The sequence below is a fragment of the Leiobunum rupestre genome, chromosome 4 (assembly GCF_980474605.1).
Source record: "Leiobunum rupestre chromosome 4, qqLeiRupe1.1.hap1, whole genome shotgun sequence".
NCBI classification, from domain to species: domain Eukaryota; kingdom Metazoa; phylum Arthropoda; class Arachnida; order Opiliones; family Sclerosomatidae; genus Leiobunum; species Leiobunum rupestre.
The window spans coordinates 67,944,383-67,968,604 of record NC_143387.1 but is presented as its reverse complement, the minus strand read 5'-3'; the positions used below and the strand labels follow the sequence as shown (position 1 = coordinate 67,968,604).

Below are 24,222 nucleotides of genomic sequence, written 5' to 3'. Positions count from 1 at the left end.
GTCACAATGTATTTTGGTTAAGTACAGGAACAGGATAAAAAATTGAGGGGGAGACCCCGATAATGTTTGATGAATGTTACCCTCGGTAACCCGGGTGTCGTTCTAATAAGGCGGCCAGGAAAAATAGGGATTTACACAACTTTATTCTCGAACAGCATCGTTCGGGCCTCGGTCAGGCCTTGGCCGGCGCAATCTATTTTCGCTTCAGCTTTGCCGTCCGAGGTTTGGCGGTCTTATAAGCCCGTGTCGTAGGGCCTAACGTATCAAATCCCAGAGGTCGGGTCACGCGTAGAAAGGCAAGAAAGATATATAGTTTCGGTATTAGTCGCGACGGGGCGCTGCCAGCGCTTTAAGTGTATACCTCCTAGTTCCGAGCCCCATCTGGCGGTCGTGGTGGCGAAGGTGGTCCGTGAAAAATTGGTTTTCCTCGTTTTAAAACTCCGAACGAAGCCGGTTTCTAGCGCGACGTTCACGCACGTCCCTAACTCGTAATAAAGTATTTAATCTCTGTGTATGACCTTTGACCTTCGTTTTAAAATGACTCCATTCGCATTCGCCCCACTAATTTTAAGTTAACGAATAAGTTTTCTTGTAATAAAAGATCGGAAACGGCCGACTCACGACCATTATACGACCATCAATTTTTAGTCAATTTTATGAAGCCCCACCCTGAAGTTTTGATATCCCATTTAATATCATAATCCGAACTAGGCCTTTGGATATGAAATAGGAGGCAGTAGAGGGAAATAGAATTTTCGGGGCGTCGTCTCCGCTTTGGGGTCCCAGGAACGCGAGGCCGATAAAGAAGAAAAATAACAAATTGATAGATCGAAGATAGGTTTTCTTCCACGCGTCATATCTCTACCCCCGTTTAGACCCCCCCTTTTTCTAGAGAGTGAGGGTGATAATTTTTGGCCCCTTCCAAAAACATTTCTCGGTTTCTCAAAATTTCGCGCTACTCGCGGAAGAGGTGGCCATCAAGAAAATGGACGCGTCAGAAAATATAGAGCTTTCGCGCGACAGGAGAATCTGCCTCAATGTAAACTGTTATGATTGAATATCTTCTTTTTTGGGGGCGAGAGTGGGCGATGGCGAGAGGGTAATTCTATCTCTTGACGTTTCCCTTCATCGTCACCCCCAAACTGTCTTGGTCCTCGGGATCAAGAATAGCTCAGGGGTTGCCGCAACTCGTGGTTCCACCCGAGAAAGACCGCTACTCCGATTACCCAGTCTCTGGCTCTTGGAAACGAGTGTACATACTACCGTTTTATGAAACAGAATACTTCTCGGGTTTTCTCCAATTTTATACGTCGTGGTTCGGCGTTATTTTACTAAAAATATTAGCGTTGACCGATTTTGTAATAGGCACTTCAATAAAAGTTATATCGTCCTGGTCGCCTATAGGCTAGAAATAAGGCAAAAACGCCACGACGCAAATGTAATGTGTTAGGCCTAACGAGATTTTTTTGCGTCTACGCTTGCCTTTATTTCCCCAATGGCGGAAAAACTCCGGAATTAAGTTTAAAAAAAATTTCTGTTTTGCCTTCAGGATGAATTATAGTTTGCTTATTTGACTAGCTAGTCTAATCTGCTAACCTACTTAACGGAAACATTTTGATAAGGATCCTTCATTGGATTCGTATGAGGAACACTAAGAGGTAGATGCTTTTATTGAAAGGAGTCTTGAGGAATTTTGAAGGTCGATACCAAAATCTTCAAGGTCGAGATCTTCCTGTTTATATCAATTATTTTTTATTATACATTTTAAGTTTATTTTCGAGGTAAGCAATTCGTAAGTCGAAATCTAAAGATCGACCATTTGGACATCACTGCAGTAAACCATGCAGCAGTTATGTGAAAGGTCAAGGTTATTATAAATCGAACACTGAAGTGCCACCTTTATGAAAAGCGTCTTTCATTAATCGTTAATAAATTTGATGTCGATAGTTTGATCCGATTAATCGATAGTTTTGACGCGATTAATCGGTTGGGGCCCGGGTTTGGACAAGCGAGTTAGCCTCCTTCCTCGTGGGGCCCGGAATTGTAGTTAGATCGGACCCTGGGCCTGATCTCGGTGGCCCTAAAAGCCTTTATATTTGACCTTCATATTTTCCAATAATCTGGATTATAAAATAATTGTATTAAAATAAATTTTCTTAACTCGAACAACATTTGATTAACTTATTTGTAAATAATTATTTCCAAATGTAATAGTTTTAGAAAATCATTTTATTCTAAATTTCGCACCGCACTGTTTTTTCTTCTGAAACGAATATTGAATACCTCAGTACGGCTCTAAAGGCCATGCTGGTTAAAAGTGGAAAATGTTGCACTACTTAAAGGCCTAGGATTTCTTCTGCCTGTTTTCCTTTAAGTTTTCTTCCCGCCGCGCAAATATCCTGGTGGTAGGCTAACGTGTACTGCGGTTAGCCTACCACCAGGATATTTGCGCGGCGGGAAGTAAACTTAAAGGAAAACAGGCAGAAGAAATCCTAGGCCTTTAAGGATATCTACTTGTCTTTAAACAATAAGGATGACATTGTCAATTGTTGGAATGTTTCTTATATTGTTATTTGTTTAAGTCTATTGCTAAGAGGTTGAAGGTAAAAATAGTACCTTTAAGCTCAAATTTATTTTAATATATGAACATTACCGCTACTGTAATTAATAATAATATTGAGGTAAAACGTGTATTTGTCTCACGAATAGATTATTTTAAATTAGCAAACGATCTCTATTATCGGTTTTTGAAACACGGCCTGATGATTAAAATTGGGAAATCTAAGCTACTTCTGGATACTAGTAACTTAAGTAACATAATAGCTATAAGTATGACGCTTTCAATTTCTTCAAACTATAAATAAATAAAATAATAATCAGCTAGGCTAATACCCAAGGCACCACCTTAGACCTAAGTCATCAAGCGACTTTTAAAGTCATTAATTCAGGTGGACGGGTTAGTATTATATTTTATTGTGCAGAACTAAATTTTGATTGAATAATAACTCTGAAAATCAGTGATAATTCTTGCTGATAATACTTCAAACAAGTTATTTTTTTTAATAAAACTTTTTATTATTATTATTATTATTATTAATGCTCATACTTATTTATGTTATGAAATTAAAGCTAGTGGTCCACCAGAGGTTACGTAACCGTATCACAAGCGTTACGTCACTTCCACGTCGCGTGACGTTTTATCCGCGTTTTATTTACGTTTCAAAAAGCGCGCGTCCATTATATCTGATGCTAATAAGTAGACGCTGATTTTCAACAACAGTAATGGACGCCCTCTTTCGGTTTATTACGTTCTACATGCGGTTAAGTAAACTCAGGGGGACCACTAGTTTTATGCTATAAAGCAAAGTTTTATAAAATCATTCTGTGAAGATTTATTTATTTTATGTATAAAATATCAGCGGGAGGCTACTAAGCTAAAAGTTTCAAGTTACGTTATCAATACAGCTAATACCCACTTCTGTCGGAAGAAATGAATAATGCACTTTTGGTATACGGAACGTTTTAACAGTTTTACGCGTTTCTTTTTTCCCTTTTGTTCATCGTGAACGTGTTCTTTGGCACCAATTACATCCCCCGCGCTGAAAACAAGAGCGCAAAGGTGACTGCGGCGGTGGCGTTGGAGGTTCGCGTTGCGTCAGTATTCGGCAGTGGTTCGCGAAATCACGTAATATCGTGTAGGAATGAGAGACTCTGTAGGATTAACCACGATTAATCATCTCTCGGTTTCGTAAAAATCACCAGGGCGTGGCTTCTAACAAACTCCAGCGGGAAGGAGAGCGCCCTACCGCCACCTACCGTTAATAGTATCATTAAAACATTTCCTCCCTGGTCTAGAAAAAATGAACAGCTTACAATCCCGCGAAAGTGGATTACCGAAGGCTGATAGGCCGACTTTGCCCAATTTTTCTCTCACAAACACACACACACACTACCAACTTAGTCGCGCGTCCCGGGTGCTCTCGTAAAAGAGCAATTGGCCTCAGTTGAAATGGAGAACTAATTGTCTCTCTTCCGCGAGCGTGTAGCGACTCTAGGCGAGGGTCCCTTCTAATTGCTGTCCTAACTACCAGTTAATCTTTCATTCATTCGTAATCGGAGACGGTAGCGAGAGGAAACCCACCCCGTTCGCGTCCAACTGAGGGATTAACTTGACAAAAAACCTCCCGCCTTTGTCGGGAAACGATTCGGACTAGCGTTGGTAATATCCGGTTAAGGTGACGGCCGTATGCTAATGTCAAAAACGCGATTATCGGGACATAAAACGCTCCGCGGGGAAGCTGCCCTTTGCCAGGAAAGGCCTACCTCACGTCACTTCTGATTCGTCTCCCGCAGCACGCCGCTACTTTGAAACGTCTAGGATTAACCAAGTATTAATACGGGTTAGCGAAGAACGTGGAACCTCCTCTATTGTCTACGTTTTTATGATTCCCGGAAGATATACTCCACCTACACGGAGAGAGAGCGTACAATCGTACCAGAATCTCTTCTCCCGCCCTTTACCGACAGAAAAAGGGTTAATATTACACGAAGAAAGGCGGAGGGGGCGTGGTTTTTCTTCCGGAAATCACCGCCCGCATATTCTCCTTTTTACCCGAATTAATTCGTGGTTTATTCACCGCTACCAGAGATTTTTCGGAGTATGACGTTATGGAATTTCCGCGGTCCGGAGCCGGTGTGGGGGGGGGGGGGGGGGAAGTCCCAGAATGGAGTTTTAAAAGTCCAGCGGGCGGTCGACGGCTCGCAGTCCAGCAACAGACGGATTTTAATTAAAAAGCGGAGTCGGCCTGTTCCCCTTTTCGACGATCTTTCCATCTATAAGAGCGTCGACGGTGAATTAATTAATTTGGCGAAAAATTAGTCATAAAAGAATAATCAGTTGAAAAGGAGTTACTTGGTGGCCCGGGAATGTAATTAATTGATTTTAGTCGCCGGGGGAATTCAATAGAGAAGTTTTCCGAGCGTAGATTTTCGTGACAGTTTATCGAGCTGGCGTGGCAACCCTGCCTCCCGTCTTTAAATATATTATTATCATTATATACATATACAGGGTGTTTCAAAAGGGTGTGCAAAAATTTGAAGGAGTTGAGAAGTATGCCTGGTTTCCCCCCATTTTCCTACGATGAGTTAAAAGAGCGCCAGAGAGCTAGCCCCTGGAACTAGCCCCTGGAAGTAGGCTGCAACAAGCGCCAAACCAAGCAGCAGGGAAACGCGAACATTAAGGTTTGGGTTCGTGTGATAGGTAAAAAAGGACTTTGTAAACAAATCGAGGTAACCAGCGTACAAAAGTAAACTTAAACAGTATTTAAAGTAATAATAATAATGTTTTTAATTCAGGATAAAAAAGCTGTACACTTATTGGGCACTGATACGTGATACAAAAGATACTATAACGCTCGAAACAAAAGAAACTATTTACATTAATATTAATTGATACAATGATAGTCCCCGAAAAACAAAAATAAAAAAACGGAATTTCACAAAAAAAAAGATACACATGAAGCGACAGTAATAAAATTAAAAAAAAAGGCTTCTTCTTGATCAGTTAATAATAATAGTAATCAGCTAGACTAATACCCAAGGCACCACCTTAGGCCTAAGTCATCAAGCGACTTTTGAAGCCTTCAATTCAGTTGCTTGTTGCAGCTGCTTCCAGAGGCTAGTAGGCCACACTTTGAAGCTCTCTGGCGCTCTTTTAACTCATCGTAGGAAAATAGGAATCCTTAAAATTTTTGCATAACCTTTTGAAACACCCTGTATATTTTTATAATTATATACATATATATGAGAGAGAGTGGAGTATTTCGATTTAAAGGATTTCGCTTTCAAATGAAGTGACGGCGTATACGGTTAATTAATATTAGAATAGGAAACATGCGACTTAAGGCAATCGATGATGGAAATACCCCCAGACTTGGAGCGCCTATTCTGCCATTGTGGGCCGGACACTTTGATGTTTTGATATTCGAAGCTCGTTTAATTGCCTTTTGATTAAGGCTCCGTTTATTAAACGCTGTAGTTTGCTAATAAACGTTTCGGAGCTACATCAGCGCCATCCTACGATCGAATTTGTCAATTATCGATTTATCTCGATGGGATGTTTAAAAATTAATTTAGAACGTTTAAAAAACCCTGTATGTTGATATTCGAATAAATAAGCTCGCTACATATAAACATGCCTCGCGCTAAAAGTAAATTTCGAGGTACGGTCACATGAGGTGTCACTAAACGTAGCAACGGTTCCTAGGTTTCATTGGTGGAAAATCATCTCGATAATTTTTAAAACAAAAGACTTATGTAGTTACCTAATTTAATTTAATTTTAACCTAAATCTAACCTAATCTTAGTGTAAGTTAATCAATAATTAGGACCAGCATTCAAACAACATGACGTAATATACAGCTAATGACATTGGGAACCGTTGTTATGTTTAGTAGCGGGCGAAACCATATAAGGCTTTACAGTTTAAGACAATTACTGTCCAAGTGAAAAGAATAATTTCAACCCCTGAGCAAATCGTGCTTGCAAAAAAATATTAACTTTATAATTAATTTATTTATAAATTTTGAAATAATCAAGCATTTCAATATGTAATACCCTTTTTGAACAAAGCTTAAAAAACCGGGTTTAATAAACTAACCAAAGTTCATTTTTTCAAACATATAAACTATAAAAATATAATAATAAAGAACAATTTCTAATAATTACCACTCGATTTTGTTCAGCTAGAAGATTGTAAACCCTTTCTTAAAAATTAAATATTTAAATTTATGCATGACTTAACAATATAAATGAGCTTGAAAGAAATACGAGCTTGCCTTTGAAGTTATAATTTAATCGAGTCAAATTATCTCTAAGTTTTCAACATCAAACGACTTTACTTAATCCTTCTGTTTTATAATTTAATACTTTAGTTCATTTATTTTTTAAATAAATAAGAAATTGGGATCTCATCGTCTTATGTTCTAAAGATTTTGATACGGTAAAATACAATGAAATTTAATCGACAGACAATCGGCAAAAATATGGTGTCTTTAAGAACACTTCATATAAGTTTTAGGGAACCAATGAGATAACGGGACCAATTTGATTGACGTTTAAAGGGGATGATCATATTGACAGACCGGTCAGGTGGACTAGGAGGACCGCTTAAAATATTCTCAACATAGTCATTATCCCTAAGTATAAATAATAAATAAATAATAATCAGCTAGGCTAATACCCAAGGCACCACCCTAGGCCCAAGTCATCTAACGACTTTTAATGCCTTTAAATCAGGTGGCCGGGTTAAATTCAGTAGGAGGGTGGTGGCAAGCCTTCATGTTACGCTAGCCAACAGCTCCCTACACTCCCTATTACCGTTCTTGATTCAAGTTTGTGTCTGAAATATCCATCGCGACTTTTGTGACGTTCAAACTTAAGCAGAAAAATTCAAAATGGAGCCTGAATTCGTGGAATTTTCGGCCCAAAAATAATGACTGTCGAGGCTAGATTTCTATCGTTTTTTTTCTTCCATATAGGTCTAATTTTTTATTTTGGTATTTTTTTTGTAAACTTGCCAGTGTAGAGTAAAAGGCCGCGCATACCGATACGTGAAAAAACTATCAGGGGGTCCCCGGTTGACCGCTTTGATGGATACGCTTGGCCTGGCTGTGACCGGGGCTCGCGGGGAACTCCGAGATCCGTTCCCATTGAACAGCGCGCCGTGTTGGTTCTTGTTTATGGTGGTCTCCTGGATGTAATGTTGTAGTAACTAGCGAAAAAAATATAAAAATCGCGTATCATGCGGAACATAATACTTAGGCGTCGAAAGTGAGGCATCGAACCGTAGAAGATAAACGAGCTCGCACACCCTGGTGGGGATTTGGCCAACTAAGAACGCCGAGGGAAGGGCTTTCGGGGATTGAGGGGGAGGGGACCAAAATCCCCCCTCCGCCATTGAAAAGCGCACCCCTCCTATTCCTTATCACTCTCGGTCCGTGTCCTTTTGTAAGTGTCCCCCGAGACGGGGACTGTGTCCTTCCCTCTTCGTCAATGAAATGGTACAAGACTGCGAAATGGCAAGCGCGGTTCGTGGGCCTTCTAGCCTGTCAACCAATACAGAGTATTAACTCGAAGGCCATGGTCCGTAACATGGGCCCGGTATTTTAATATCCTCTCACCGGTATCGCGGGGTGCCGAAGCTCTCGAATGGGCCCAACTCTTTCGTCGTGTCACGCCGGAGGAACCCGTCGCCATATCGATAACTTTTAATTGCGAAATACCAGCCTTCTACCTAGGTAGTCATTCTGTCTGTCGCTGGCGGTGCCCAGGGAACTCCCCCTTCGTAATATCCTGGTCCATTTCACCTGAGCGTTGTTGGATCTATATATCTTCCTGGAAAATCGTTTTGTCGTCGCCGGAGTTCTAAACGCCACGGATTTTATGTCGCACGGTGTTGTACGAAATTTGTCACGTCGTTAGCTCGGAACTTGATTCGATTGACATGGCTTTTTTTCTGACAGTATTTAATCGATTTTTCCTTCAGTTCTTTTCAGTATTAGTACGTTCTAATAGATCTTAGATCTTTTTAATCGTATAAAACGATTCACAAATTGCTCACAGGTAAACCAGCATGTAGAACGAAGCCATTAGAGGTTTTGATATTCATGCCGTTATTTATTCTAGATGGCGCCAATATAATCTTTACTCGCTGATTTATTATCAAACATTATTTAAAGCGTTTGATTTATGTAAACACTCAAAAAAAAAATTTTTTAATTTTTTTTCCGAGGTATTGGGATGATATGAAGTTTTTCATTAAAAATGTGTGGCCAATGTGTAGTAATTTTAGAAATTTGTCAGTAAAACTTTAACACGCGAAAGATAAGTAACATAAACTAATGTGAAATTTCATTTTAAACGTATATTATTGAATGGGTATTTTTAATCATAGTGTTTTTCATACTGTAAAATGAAATGATTTCTACTTAGTAAGAATCACAATGTCGAAGATTTCCCTTATACGAGTGCGGGGGGGGGGGATGAAAAACGTTACCGGAGTGTCCTTCAATCGCGTCAACACAGTAATTCATTATTGATAATACAAAACTGGTATTTCTCGCTACTTTAACTCTATAAAACCCCTATAAATTGTTAGTTTTTTGAAGTATAAATCTCCTATAAGTTTGACATTTTAATCTAATAATTTCTCTAAATAATTTTGGGTGAAATATTGGCTTTGAGCCCAGTAAGTGGGTAGAATATAATTCTTCCCACTTTATAAGTGAGCTGAAAAAAGAAGAAAATTGCTGGCGTTGGAACTGTCGCGTCCGCCCTATAATTTTCGCGTAATCCCTCCGTAGGAAGTGCCCCGAAGTGAAGTCGTGCAATCGGGGAAGAAGAACGTAAAGGTGTTGGAGATTTAGAACTTACGGACGTCGCGCGAGGGGCTTTTAGACCATTGATTTTATTTGGTACTTTTTAAGCCCCGGTTATAAATGGAAGGCAGTTTTACGACGGAATTGGAAATTTCTCCGTATGTCGGGTGCGCGACGACGCCGCCACCTCGCGGCAAACGAATGTTCCGATGGCACGTCACGGCAGCAGGTGCCAAAACGCCCCGAACGTCCTCCAATCCAGTGGAATACGCGGCTCGCCTACTTGATGTAAGCCGATAATTTGTTCCAAAGATCTTCCAAATCGCGAGGTGCTGGTAAGCGTGGTAGTTATAGTCAAATAGAACCGATTCCTATTTAAAGGAAGTGACTGGTGTGAGAATGGTCTTCTAAAACCGGAAGTTCGACACTTCTTTCGTTGACGTTGAACATTACCAACCAATTTATTAATGGGCAATTGGAAATGCTCTTTTAGCACGATACCCCGTAGTTTGAATTATCGATACTTCTGTACAGGCAGGGCCGTGCTTAAGGTCGGGGCGAACTGGGCGGCCGTCCAGGGACTCTTAAATTTTACCATAAGATGGTATATGTGAGGGTGGGGTGGCGGAGTGATTAGCACTTTCGCCTCGCAGCAAGAGGAGCCGGGTTTGATCCCAGCTTGTGTCACTGGGTGAAAACTTGGAACAACTCCTTCTGCGTTGAGTTTGCAAGTTATCTCCCCACTGGTTTAAGGGGTTTTCCCCCGAGATCTTCGGTTTCCCCTTCCATAAAAACTTGTTGAGGTTAACGGTAATAGTTAGTGTAAGGAGCTGTTGGCTCGAACGCGTGGCATGCAGGGCAATGAAACTTTTTTTATCTCTACAAACGTTGCGTGAATAATTAACTAAACATGGTAGTATTCCTTATCTTTAAGGAAAAATAATGTAAAGGTTCTAGCAGATAACAATTTCAGTTTCATAAAAAATGGCGGTTTTATCAACCATAAAATAATGGAAAAGGTATATTGGAGAAGGTGAAAACTTTGCTGTATTCAGGGAACGTTCTTTTAAAGGTGAGGGGGATGTTTCACCAATAATTTTGATGAGTAGACAAAATAAGGTCTAGTCGGCGAAATGGAGTCTACTTGGTTAAATGTTAAATAGTCGTTAAATTGTGATATAGTCGGCAGAATGGGCTCCAGTCGTTAAATTGTGATGTAGTTGGCAGAATGGGCTCCATTCGTTTAATTGTGATGTAGTCGGAAACAGGGGTTCCAGTCGTTAAAATGTGAATTAGTCATTAATTTTGATATAGTCGTTTAATTGTGATGTAGTCGGCAAAATGGGATCCAGTCGTTAAAATGTGAAATAATCGTTAATTGTGATATAGTCGGCAAAATGGGCTCCAGTCGTTAAAATGTGAAATAGTCGTTTAATTGTGATATAGTCGTTAAAATGTGAAATAGTCGTTTAATTGTGATATAGTCGTTTAATTGTAATATAGTCGGTAAAATGGGCTACAGTCGTTAAAATGGATAATAGTCGTTAAATTTTTATGTGGTCGGAAAAATGGGCTCCAGTCGTTAAAATGTGAAATAGTCGTTTAATTTTGATATAGTCGGCAAAATGAGCTCCAGTCGTTAAAATGTGAAATAGTCGTTTAATTGTGATATAGTCGGCAAAATTAGCTCCAGTCGTTAAAATGGGCGTTAGTCGGCGGTCTAATTTTGTTTCGGACAAATTCGAGGATAAAAAAATTAGTATATAGTTGGCGAAATCAAGCCCCCTTTCCTCGAACCGACGCTCTTTGGTACGCCCCTGGCTGTATATTTTCCGTTGTTGAAGATTTGTCGCCGCTGATAAAATAAATGAGTCGGCGCTCCGTCGTGAGTGCTTGATGATTACGAAATTAAAAATAGATGGATTTATTCCGCAGTCGAGGCAGTGGCGGCACAGTGACTGTTGTTGTTAAACCGACTTCGCTCGCGTTTTTCCCCCTTCCGCGTCAAGTTTTAAGAAAACGTGAAATCTCAATCTCTCTCTCTCTCTAGACCCATAAAGAAGGGTTTTGTTCCGCCCCCCTGTTTTACCAACTCACTCCTTCTAAATTAACTGAGAAAGGGGGAGGGGGAGGGGGAACGCGTAACGTTCAAATGAAATAAAACTAATTTCTAGACTTTCTTAATTTAATGTTCCATTTTCTTTTTCTCTTCAAGGCTAGTAACGGAAAGTCCTTTTCTTAAATCCGTTTTGCGCAGTGATTTATCTCGGCTTGGTGGTTTTAAGCGCGTGCGGATGTTAGAGAAGATTGTAATTAATAGATGGATCGAGACCTCAAGACTTTTCTCTCTTTTCCAGACTCCAGCTCGAATTTGGAACCACGCCATAACGATTTTTATCACTTTTGGGGGCTGTCATTAATTACATCTTTGACACGTTTTGAAAGAGTTCTTCTTCGTAGGTGTATAAATTTAGATCGACCGTTGTTTCGAGTTGCTCTGTGGGTGAATGTGGTTTGATGTTTAGTTGAAAGGTGGTTTGGATTTCGTATATTACACTTAATATTTACCAAATCTAATCTTATAAATTAAAAAATGCGTTTTTTTAAATCGTTGGAAGATTTGAAATTTATAATTGTATATTAACTGAAAATTTACAGTTAATATATTTTTAACATGTTACACATTTTGATCTGACATACGCTAATTTTTTTTTAAATAATAATCACCACCTTAGGCCTAAGTCATCAAGCGACTCTTAAAGCCTTTTAATTCAGGTGGCCGGGTTACAATACGTAGGAGGATGGTGGCAAGCCCTGTAAGCCACACGAGCCCACAGCTCCATACACTAACTATTACCGTTAACCTCAACGCGTTTTTATGGAAGGGGAAACCGACGAGCCCGGGTGAAAACCCCTTATACCAGCGCGGAAAGAGCTTGCAAACTCAACGCAGAAGGAGTTTTTCCGAGTTTTCACCCAGTGCCACAAGCTGGGATCGAACCGGCTCCTCTTGCTGCGAGGCGAAAGTGCTAACCACTACGCCACCCACCAATTTAAATATAGCACTTGGTTTTATTATTTAAAGATTCATTAAAAAATATAATAAATTATGTAAGTATTAGTTTATAGAAACTATTACAAAATATAAAATTTATAATTTTTATTAACTGAAAATTGACGGTGAAACCAGAAAATAAATAATTTTTTAAATATATTTTAGTTTTATTTCCAAAGTAAATTTTACCACAAATCATTCCGAACCTGCAATGTTTTAATATCCCAATTTTATTTCAAACCAGCGACCAATATATTTTTGTAAATGTTGGCTTCCCGCCGAACACAAATGTGTTGCTACTAGAACACTTCTAAAGGCGTTTGTAGGTCACAAATAGACTAAAATTTAATTTTTTCAATTACCTCATATTTAACTATCAGTTTCTTGCTAAAGAATATTGTTAGATGACAAATAAAACACCTCCGGTAATCGTCGATCAACTAATTACAATTAATACCCCCAATCTTTGGAAAATTCCACCAAAATTACGATCCTTAATCCCGATCTCCAAAAACTTTTAAAAACTCACCGTTGGACGAATTTCCCCCGAGAGCAACTACTTTAAATTAAATCTGGGTGCAAAATGGACGGACGGTCAAATCTTTGAAAAATAGTCCATACAGTGGTTGGTATGGATTGGAAAACATTAAGCAGCCCAGTCACTCTATATCCGAACAAAGGCGGAAGAGAGCGAACGCTTCAAATTCAATTAAAAGATTGGCTTGGAATTTCCATCTCTTCACCCTATCTGCATCCCTAGTCTGCTGATGAACCGATGCCACTAGAGAGACACGGAGAGACCGGGATGAGAGGTAGTTGGGAGTATATAGGAAGGTAGATGGTGGAGGATGGAGAGACGGTACAACTTGTCTGACTCTCGTCATCATCATTAGCCACGTTCGGAATTTTAATCACGCTCGTTTTGTTTGCTTCCGCGTAAGTTTAGTAGCTGCCGCCACCGTTCAACTCGAGAGGGTTTTATCTTTACCGGCCACCCATCTCCCCCACTTTGCCTTAATTAGGCCCCTCCCCCTTTCGATTCCAACGTATATCAGAGAGTTTTAAAAGATTTTGTAAGGAAGAGAAAAGTTTGAAACTTTCTTAGTGTATATAATATATCTGTATAACTTTCGAAAATCTCTGTTTTCTGCCGGCGATATTATTCCCTACTATATCTCATTAAAGCGAGCGGGGGCGCACTCTGGTGTTCGCTTTTTGAAGTGTTTGTGGGGGGTGGGGCAGGGAACGGGGAGGGATATATCGCCTTTGGTGTTCCTCTTCTTCTCAAACATGGAAAAAAGAAGATGGAAAGTTTTTAAGAAGTAATTTTGAACATTCTTCGTCGTTGGGATGGTTCTCGGGCGGGGAGCCCTTCGGAATCCGGAGCGCCCTCTATGAATAGAGAAAACGTTCGTCTTCCTTTCACCCTTGACTAAATTCGCTATGAGGCTTAAAATGGCGCGCATTAATGGGAGGCATCGGAGGAAGCCCCGCTCTAGTACGCCCTCTAGTGTCGGCACGCGCGAATAATTCGATTTCGTTCGCCAGGACGAAGAATATATATTCTTAGATTTTTTCTCAAGATTCCTTTCTTCCAACGTGGTGGTACTTCGGCGGAAGCTACCCGATCGCGTAAAGTTTGTTCGCGTTTCAATCTCTTCTCGGTGTCGGGTGTACGGCGTCATTGACGATTGCGTAGTTGGGCTAGGGTTGTTGGCGCTTTTTGTAGGTGGTACTTCTCCTTCCCCTAAGAATTATTGATGATGTAAACTAATGGTTTATGTAATAGCTGTTTTATGAGCTTTTTCGGACGATTTCGGTTGGCCATCATTATTCAAGTGATATAGAGCCACCACCGAGCCGCCCTCTGCCGACGAATTTCCTTACTAATGGACTAAGGTACGTTTTTTTTCTCTTAGCTCGTGGTCAACCGTATTGCGTTATTTCATTTCTGTTCTCTCCAGTGCTCTGGTATGACGTGGCGAACGACATATTTACCAAACGAAAAAGCTCTTCCCTTTGGAGGTCGTAACCGATTTAAGTTTTAAAATTGAATTCCTTTCGCGGTTTTCCATTTCCGTCATGGCGAATCAAGGTTGAATTTCGTCCTGAACGGATGTACTCGCTTATCTCGCGCCCAGAGATTCGTTGAGAAATCTTAACCGCAAACCGTCATATCTGTCTTTCGTAATTCCATCATTCGAAGAGGTTGTTGTTGAGTGTTTTTTCTATCGATCTGATATTATTATTCGCGGGAAAATCATTAGTCCGAAACCTTTCGGATAGAATGGGTTTTCTAGATGATGATAATGACGATGGAGATAATCGCGGATGATGGGTTTTTGAGAATTTTTCTTTCTAAGGAATTGCTTTTCTCGGAGAAATGAAAAAAAAAATGATATCGAAGGAAGTGGGGAGAATATATTAGAGAGATGACGAAGTCATCTTTGAATTCATTTCCTTTCACTTTCCCTTCTCTGTCGCTTTATCCGGTATCTCCAATCTGGACAGTTTCTCTCCAATATGATATCGGGATGAGTCCATCCTCGAAGAAGAGTGATGAGAGAATAAAGTTGGAAGTTTGAGGAACTGATAGAAGAGAGAGAGCTAGATTTCGGCAAAATCAATACCGATGGGAATGTTTTTCCCGCGGAATAAAGCGAGCTAAACCGTTTGCGCGTGCGGAGATGAAGACCCCCGCGTGGCTTTCACCAGGACTCTCTCAGTCTCGCCCTCCCTTCAACATTACTTCCCGCTTGAATGAACTTCCTCCATCTCCGCTTGGAATGTCCCTTTCTCGCGGCCCACCTTCGCCCACCTTCGCCCACCCCAGTCGATTCTTCGTCCACCTACTCCGCTGATATGGTTAAGCGGAAAGACTGTATATCGGCGAGATGACATCTCTCGATCGAGAGTGTGCGCGAGAGTCTCCCAAATTGTCATTGAGAGCTCCCCGTTATTGCTCTTAGATTTGGTACGCGACGGTGACTCCCCACCATCGTCCAAGACGTGTCGCCACTTACGGACACCATTTCTTTTGAATCATTTGAAACTAAAGCCACCGTCTGCTTCCGGGTAATTGACGACCATGCGGGTAAATACCCAACGTAACAAAAGATTCTTCAGGTAGATGGGCCGAATGAATAAGCTTAAATATTTTCTCAAAACGTTGTGTAGTAATTGCGGTGGGCCTTATCTCAATTAGTGTTCGGAATTGTTTATTCATTATCTACAAATTTTCCGATTTATTTAAAAAAACGTTGGTAAAAAGAATATAATTTTAACTTATTTAATTATGATTTTTACGCAACCAAGCATTTATTTGAATAAAAGTGGTATTTATTTAAATAGTTGCTTATTCACTTTCGATTATTTAAACATTTTACAATTTTTATTCAGCTATTGGTTATTTAAATAAATATTATTTAAATATAGCCGAGCTTATTTTATTCATGGATAAAAATTAATCGAATGCCGAACACTAATCTCAATTGAAATGGTCTATTTCGATTTGATTTTATTATTATTTCACGACTAACCAGGTAGTTAAAGATCCTAGGAATTGTTTGAAAAAATCGTGTCGTATTTCAGGTAGCTACTACACTTACGTAACGTAACTCAGGTTTACCTTCCCACTTACCAAAATACATGATTACGTAAGCCCACCTTAAATATTCTGTGGCCCTTTAAGTAGCTCTGACACTAGCGGCTAATTTTTTTTATACCGTACGTTTGAAACTATCTATTCAAAACAATGATGATGATTTATTCACAAGAGTCAGACGAAATTATAGTTGTTAATTTTCCGGAAAAATGAAATGTGGAAAAATTTCCATACAATTTTCCGCAAATCGAAAAAATAAAAAATTGAAACATAAATTATTTTTTAAATGTTTTTAATGTTTTATCTTTTTATCAATATAAAATGTCTAATAACAGTACACATACTACAAAATATTAAGTGTTACATTTTTAACCAGTTTAAACTAGTCTAGATGTTTAGTTTTACTTTTAGATTCGAAATTATGAGGCGAAAATACCGATTTATTTAAATTTGCAAACAATATATTAGTCTAATCATGGAATGAAAACTTTTTATTTTTTTTCTGAAAAATACGGTAAATTTTCCTTATATTCTTTTAGATGGCCTACTAGAATTTCTGCTAAAACAGGGTGGCCTTCTTACCATTGAGTTAGTATCATCCAATAACGTTTCTTCTTCTTCGTGTATCCTAGTTTATCTCAAAAGCTAACTGGTTCGCGAGATAATCGTCTTGCAAAATGAAACTCGCCAACCTGTTCTGGTCGCACGATGAAAGAAACTGGTTAAAAACTATTTGGTGCGTTTTATCCGCCTAAAATAAATAACATTTAACAGATATCCGAAACGCAGTCGTTCGTTTTTAAGTGGACCATTGTTTCTTTTCTTTTTATAGACACGAATAAAACATTTCCGAAACGGTCTCCTATGTTACTAAACCGCGATCGTAACGACCGTTTTTTGTCCTCTCCAGAATTTCATTATTTTTGGTAGTAGACGATCTTTCGTCTCATTTCCTATTTAAGTACAAGCTGCGGAAAAAACAGACGGGAGAATGAAACAAAAGGGGCCCAATATAGGATAAGGGGCTACGCTGGGCGGGGTGCCTAGACCCTAGTTAAAATGGCCCTGAAAATGTTTTCTCCGCAGACGGAAGAGAGTGCGCCGGGAACGAAAAAAAATCTCGTACAGCTGTTAGATATCGCTCACGAAGACGAAAACGTAATTTAGAGGAAACTTCTCTTCTTCATTGGGAGCTAGCACCACCACCGAAGCTCTTCAACATCAATACTCCGCCTTCGTAGACATTTGTCTACGCTCGGTACACGCTCGAGTTGATATATTGTATGGTCCCGATGCTTTCCCGCCAAGTATTTTCGTTGGCGACTTTTGAAATACGGCCACTCGTTACTCTAAATATGGTCCGTTACAAATACGTTTGTTGGCTCTATCGATCACATTTCTATACGTGTCTCTCTCGCGATTAGAAATCGATGGCTTCGTATACCTTCCTGAATAAAAATCCACGCTCGACTTATTATAGGGCGATATTAATGCCCTCTTTATTTTATGACAGTCATCTCATAAACAATGGTTTTTAATTTTTAATTCATATTTATCGTCAATATGAGGTAGCTATGAACGTCATAGGATATATACTGCGCTGCTAGTACCATTTGTATATTTTTAGCACGACCTTACGATTTAGTTATTTATCCTTGAGTAGAATGACTTTGTTGAGGCAATCCCTCAGCACAGGGGGGAAGGAAAAACGGCACCGGCGAGTGCTTCATTCATGTCGGAAATTTGATTTTTTGAGGGGGATTGACTAAACATAGTAATTATCCCTTAGTAGAAATTAATTCACGAATAATTATACATTTTATGCATTTTCACCCCTCGGGTGGTGTAATGAATTTGCTTAAGGGTGTTTTAGTAGGGAACAAAATGTGTATAGTTTCCCTTTAAGTTATAAAAACGGTGTATAAAGGGTGTCCTGATGTAGTGAAAGAGGTTTAAAGAGGTTCAATACACTTTGTGGGAGTTGCACTACATAATTATTTTTTCAGTAACAAATAAATAATTTTTTTATTTAATCAATAATATAAATAAAATAAAGTTAAAATTTCAAACTTATTTAACTGACAATTTAAATTAAAGATTTAAAAAATTAATTTAACTTTTTTTAGTTAAACATTTTATCAACTAAAGGGTGTTTTGATGGTTTTAGAAAACATAATTTTACACTCTAAAAGGTATGTGTTATCTCATGCTGGTAAAGACTTATTTTCTATCCCAAAATGGAGTAATTTACCAAAGTGAAAAAGGGTATTTTAAAAACCCAAAAGTATCCAGAAGGTGTCGTATTTGTTGAAACAATTTATTAATAAAGTTAAATAACTAATAACTTGCACAAAATTACTCAGAATAAAAAAGGGAATACAACGAGAGTTAAAAAGAGATTTTATTTACAAACATAAAAAGCCCGACTAGTTTCGGATGCATTATTTCTCCGTCATCAATAACACATACGAAACTAGTCAGGGTTTTTATATAAATAAAATATCTTATGCACTTTAAACTCTCATTGTATTCCCTTTTTTATTCTAAGGAAACACCTTATTGTTTATGTTTAAGAAGGTAGGCTTATAAAAAGAACATTATTTCGGTTTGAGTCTATTTGATCGATTCCCATTGAATGATTGAACGGGTCCCATTTGATCGAATTTCCATTTGATCGAATTGCATTTGATCGAATGGCATTTGATCGAAAGAAATTTGATCGAAAGCTACTGTAGGGTAAAACTACTAGTTTTTGGGAGTAAATCGAAAAGGCAACGGTGCATACGCGCCTACGGCGCGCGTACATCAACCTAACCTAACCTAACCTAACCTAACCTGACCCTATTTATATATATCAAAAACAACGGGCCGTTATCGTCGATGTCATAAAAAATTCCATCATATAGTGTATAAAGTAAAAATCTCTTCATCTTTGTGGCTTAATACAGTTAAAGCAATGAATTATTCCATCATTTTTCCTTCTGCACTTAAGCAATGAATTATTCTATCATTATTCCTTCTGCACTTCATATTGACATTCGGTAAAATAAAAACTTACCAACTGGTACTATAAATACTTTTGAATTCGATCAAATAGTATTCGATCATTTGAAGGTTCGATCTTATGAAACAAATGACAAATGGAATTTGATCAAATGGAAATTTTGATCAATTGCAACGTATAATGATCGACTGTCTATCACATATTTTTCGATCAAATGGACCAACACCATTATTTCTTAACCTTATATTTGATTTTCCACTCGGTATTTTTAATAAACTACTTGTTTATTTTCAACAGGAGATTAAACAACAATGGTCTGAGGAATTTACCAGACTCGCTATTCTCTTCCATGCCGTACCTCCATCGCCTGTAAGTACCTTTTTTATCTTTGGCGGGGATTTTTGATGTTGATTATAATCGCTTTGGTGGCGTAAATGCCAAATCTAGCAGAGAAAAGAGCGAATGCCACTGCGGTGGGCGTGAGTATAGGTTTGATTCCTAGAATGGGAAAAACACGTGGGCTGCGACGGAGTTTTGTTTTGGATCGTTGCCACGGTAACGCTCCTTTCTCTTTTCCCCTCTCCTCCCTGGGGAGTTAGTCGCCGAGTCTAAAAGGACTTTTAGCGGAATAAGCGACGATGCCACTTTCTTTTTCTGTCTCTTTCTCCGTTTATAAGATAGAACACGAATATTACGGGCGTCCGGTACGAGTAGAAAATGGTAATTACCCCTAAATAGTAGCAACGCTAGCTGGCACCTCCTCTTTCGTAATATTAAGCGACGCTTGTATGAATCATTTATGTAGGCTACACGGTGGAGTTTCCTCTTCATTTCTATGGAAATAGCCGACCATTGTTCTGGTTTTTTTCCGAGCGTCCCTTTAGTTTAAAGCGTATATACACTGTATAACTGCCCCCTTGGGTGTTATTATATTCTAATTAGGCGTAATTCCATTCGGGGAATTATGCTAATTTCTCGTTCCTCTCTTACTCTTCATTATTATCCAACTGAGAGAGAGAAGGAGGACTTTGAAATGGCGAATAATTAGTTTCGCTTGTTAGTTTTGATAAATCATTTTGGTTCGCCACTTTTTGCGATAATTAAGAACAGCCTTATTTACTAAGCGTTTGTGTTTATTTATGGTGTTTTTTTGTTCACTCTTATCTGATTTAATTATGACAGGTCAGTCGCGATTTCCAGGTGTCGCTCAGTTTGGCCATAAGTTTATTATTATGTGAAACGTAATTAAGTGTGCCGGTTCCCTTTTTACCGCGTGTCATTTTTTTAATGAGAGTCATTTTTAGAACGACCACACACTTTTGGTGGACTTCAGACTTCAGACTAACAAGGAGAGTACCCGAGGTGTTTATTGCCAATTTTGTTCAAAGTCGGGCGTAATGTAGACCTATATGAGATATGAAATTTCCCAAAGGGAGACGTTGCACTACCCATTCGATTTGCCATGGCAACCGAAAATGTTTTTGACCACTTACAACCAAAATAAGATTTTTTGCTTATTTTACCCAAAATTTGTTACAAATTTACCCTAAAAATGTTTCAATTTACCCAAACTTGATGAAATTTACCTAAATGTGGTCCAAATTACACATTTCGTGATTTTCAAATTTTTTCAAAATTTTCGTGAAACCGAGAAAATCCCATGCTTTTCTAAATGGAGATTTTATGGTTTTAAGTGATCAAAAACATTTTCGGTTGCCATAGCAAATCGAATGGGTAGTGCAACGTCTCCTTTTGAGAAATTTCATATTTCATATAGGTCTACATTACGAACGACTTTGAACAAAATCGGCAATAAACACCTCGGGTTTACAGTGAGCGTATGCAGGCCGTGGCGTAGCGAAGAATGTTTTAAGAGGGGTTGCTAGATGATCTTTTAGGGAACTGGAGTCGAAAAGGGGCGGTTTCTGGTGGGAGCTTTCTGAGTTCAAGCCTCAAGGTGGGAAGTGCTGCAGCCAAGAAATTTGCCGACTTTGGAAAAATTTGGTCTGGGGAAGTTACCACCTCCCCCCTGGCTACGTGTGAGATTAAGGCTAAGACCATCGTGTGATAATTTTATTAACAAGTTGCGTATTTATATCACTAGAGGCATGACCTCAATTCTACATCACCCCACAATATTTATATCACCTATCTGAAAACCTTATGGAAAGTAAATATAGACTGATAGGTGAATCTTAACTCGGGGACATACTTTTATGCAAAAATTTCTTGGTCTCATTGGCCAAAAGCAAAATTTTGGATCGTATCAAGCTCACATTTAAATCTGTTAAATTAAAATTAAACCTTGCTCTTTCACACATCCTTTAAGGACTCAAACTCTGCCTTTAGGCTCAAATTTGTGACAAGCCTATGCCGCTACAACTGTTAAATAAATTCGTATAATTGTTGGTACAATTTCGAGTGACACTTGCAAAGAAAATCTGAACTTCCCAACACCCGTTGTTGACGGGCCCTTCTTGGAAAATGTGTTATTTGTTTCATCGTTTGACTATAGCCCCTTGCAGCGTCAATTTGAGAAACCCTAAAGGCTCTCGTACTCATCCCGATCTCCGCACTTAATTCGCTCCACTAGATGGAGATTAATTACTGTCAATATAGAGAAACCACCCTTTCTTTTTACGTTGCTCTCCCGATATTCCCGAAGGGGAAGCTTGACCATAGGGGCTCAACCGGTACACGTCCCCTCTAAATAAGTCTACCCTTTTATTGGCTTTATGTCGTCGATACGTCAACACTCGGCCGTGTGGCCCGACCGAAGGATTTAGGAAAGTATAGGCCGGTTGTATCGTTGAGAGAAGATGGGCTGCACGTGTGAATGGCGACATTTGCTCCTCCGGGAATCTTGTTGAAACAGGACGACACGCTGTCTCCTCTCGTCGCCCATATGCACTCTCTATAGCTCCGCTGGACCAAGGACATCAACACCAAAGAAATCAATAGATTAGCTAGACTCGCGGGATCCGCTCCAATCGCTTTCAGTCGCCGATTCATTTGCGATGTTGAGAATCAACCGTTTACTCGCTCGTGTCCGAAATGTGGCTTTCGATTTAATTTGTTTCCTTTAATTAAAATAAAAAATTTGGCTTTTATTATAATAGTGGGGTGGCGGAGTGGTTAGCACTTTCACCGGGTTTGATCCCAGCTTGTGGCATTGGGTGAAAACTCGGAACCACTCCTTCTACGTTGAGTTTCCGAGTTCTCTACACACTGGTTTGAGGGTTTTCCCCGAACTCTTCGGTTTCTCCTTCTATAAAAACTTGCGGAGGTTAACGGTAATAGTGAGTGTAAGGAGCTGTTGGTTCGCGTGGCATTAAGGGCTTGCTACCACCTTCCTACGCATTGTAACCCGACCACCTGAATTAATGGCTTTATGAAAACGAGCCAAAATTATCACAGGGATGATTTTCAGAGTTATTGGCCAATCAAGGTTTAGTTCGGCACAGATACTCCTGGTATCTAAATATGCCCACGACGAAACATAATACTAAAAAAGATGATAATATACAATTCAATTCGACTGCAAGTCTAACAATAGTTTCAGTATTGATAAAAGGCTCGGTCAAAAAACAATAGCAAGTGCCATACTTATTGTAATTATTTTACTTATGCTACTAGCGGCAGCTACTCCTTTAGTTTAACTGCGTAAGGCATATTGCATTAGTCTAATTTAAAAATTCGATGTTAAATTTTTCCATTTGATTCATAATTAGATTTTCAAAATTGGATAAATAAATATTTAGTCCAATCGATCGACAGTGTTCCCAAATGGAAAGATACAGAAAAAACAGGGAAATAATAATTTATCTGGTCAATAGGAAAACATATTTTTTACTAAAAATAATTATATATCCACTGTTTAATTATAAAATTAATGGCATAGAAAATTAATTGAAAGAAGTTATTTTAGCTCGGTAAATGTAATATGAATTAATTAACCATTATTATCCACAATTTGCCACTTTTTGTCAAATTTGTTACCTTTCTCTAGATTTTGTCACTAGTAAGGCATTTGTACCCCCTTCAATAAAAGGTGGCCTTTAAGTACCTCTGTCATACCTAATTTGGAAATCTTTTAGTATGAAGGATGTATTAGCGACTTGCTAATATTTCGACTGGTACTTTGAATGGCTTCCCCCAAACTTGATTATGAGATGTCGGTTCGCATTTCATCTTCTAAGCGCGGAAGGTGGAACATCGTATTTAAAATATTCAACGTATAATTCCTTAGATTTATAGCATCACGCCGAGTTTAAAAGGATGGGTCTTAAATAAAAATACGACGGTAAATATCAAAGAGAAGGGACGAAATCCTTTCGAGGAGAGACGACGGTGGTATCAATTCGGGGTTAATATCAAAGGCAATAGGGTGCGAGTCCAACCAGACTGGTAAATGGTACCCCGCCGATCCTTCCACGTTATTAGAAGGCTCGGAAAGACATTAATAAATTAGAGATTTCTCGTCGTTTATTCTGTCTCTCGTGATCCCCGTGATCTCCCGCTTCCCGGGATCAATCGCTTCGGACGGGCTGCGCCGTGACTAAAAGTGAAGAGATCGAAAGAGGATGGAGAGATGAGAGGCTTTTAGCAGTCCTCCCTTCCTTTTCCGGAAAAAGAACACCTTCGTACTGGCGCCATCTATACCGTGGTCCCTGTAGGGAATATCAATATTTATACGGATGTTTTTTCATTATTCCGTTATCGCGGCCCGGCCTCCATTTTCGACGCTCTTTCGCAGCTTTCGACACTCGAGACGTCTTAGAATCGTTCACTTTTGAATAAATAAATATATTTCGACAGACGCCTGTGGGAATTCGTGCTCGGAGACACGGGTTCCTTCCTGAACGCGGACTTCACCCGTTTAGGTACTTTTTACCGTATTGATTCACCTTAGCGAATCTCGCGCTGAACTTAGTTTATATACTTTTGCATTAGTGGCGGTATATCTTCACCCCTCTATATTGCACCTTTTCTGGTATGCCCTTTAGCCGTGGGCGATGCTACAATGCGTGTGATTCCGGCCCCTCCCTTACTTTGTTTTCGGGTTTCGCGTATATGGACCAGGAAGGTGATTTCTTTCTTGCAAGTTTTAAAATATTAAAAGAGTATTATCTTCTTAAAAAGTCAGGGATCCCTTCTAAAGTTTTGGGAAGAGTTTTAATTA

At 39.2% G+C, this 24,222-nt stretch overlaps 1 protein-coding gene across 4 annotated transcripts in view; it reads left to right on the top strand.

The window, feature by feature from the left end:
- Positions 1 to 24,222, top strand: part of sli (slit guidance ligand) — a 214,907-nt gene that overhangs the window by 48,445 nt on the left and 142,240 nt on the right. For all 4 annotated transcript variants that reach the window (XM_090173981.1, XM_090173980.1, XM_090173982.1 and 1 more), the window contains exon 4: positions 19,338 to 19,409. In XM_090173981.1, the coding sequence (XP_090030107.1) occupies positions 19,338 to 19,409 (72 nt within the window). The remainder of the gene's footprint in view (positions 1 to 19,337; positions 19,410 to 24,222) is intronic.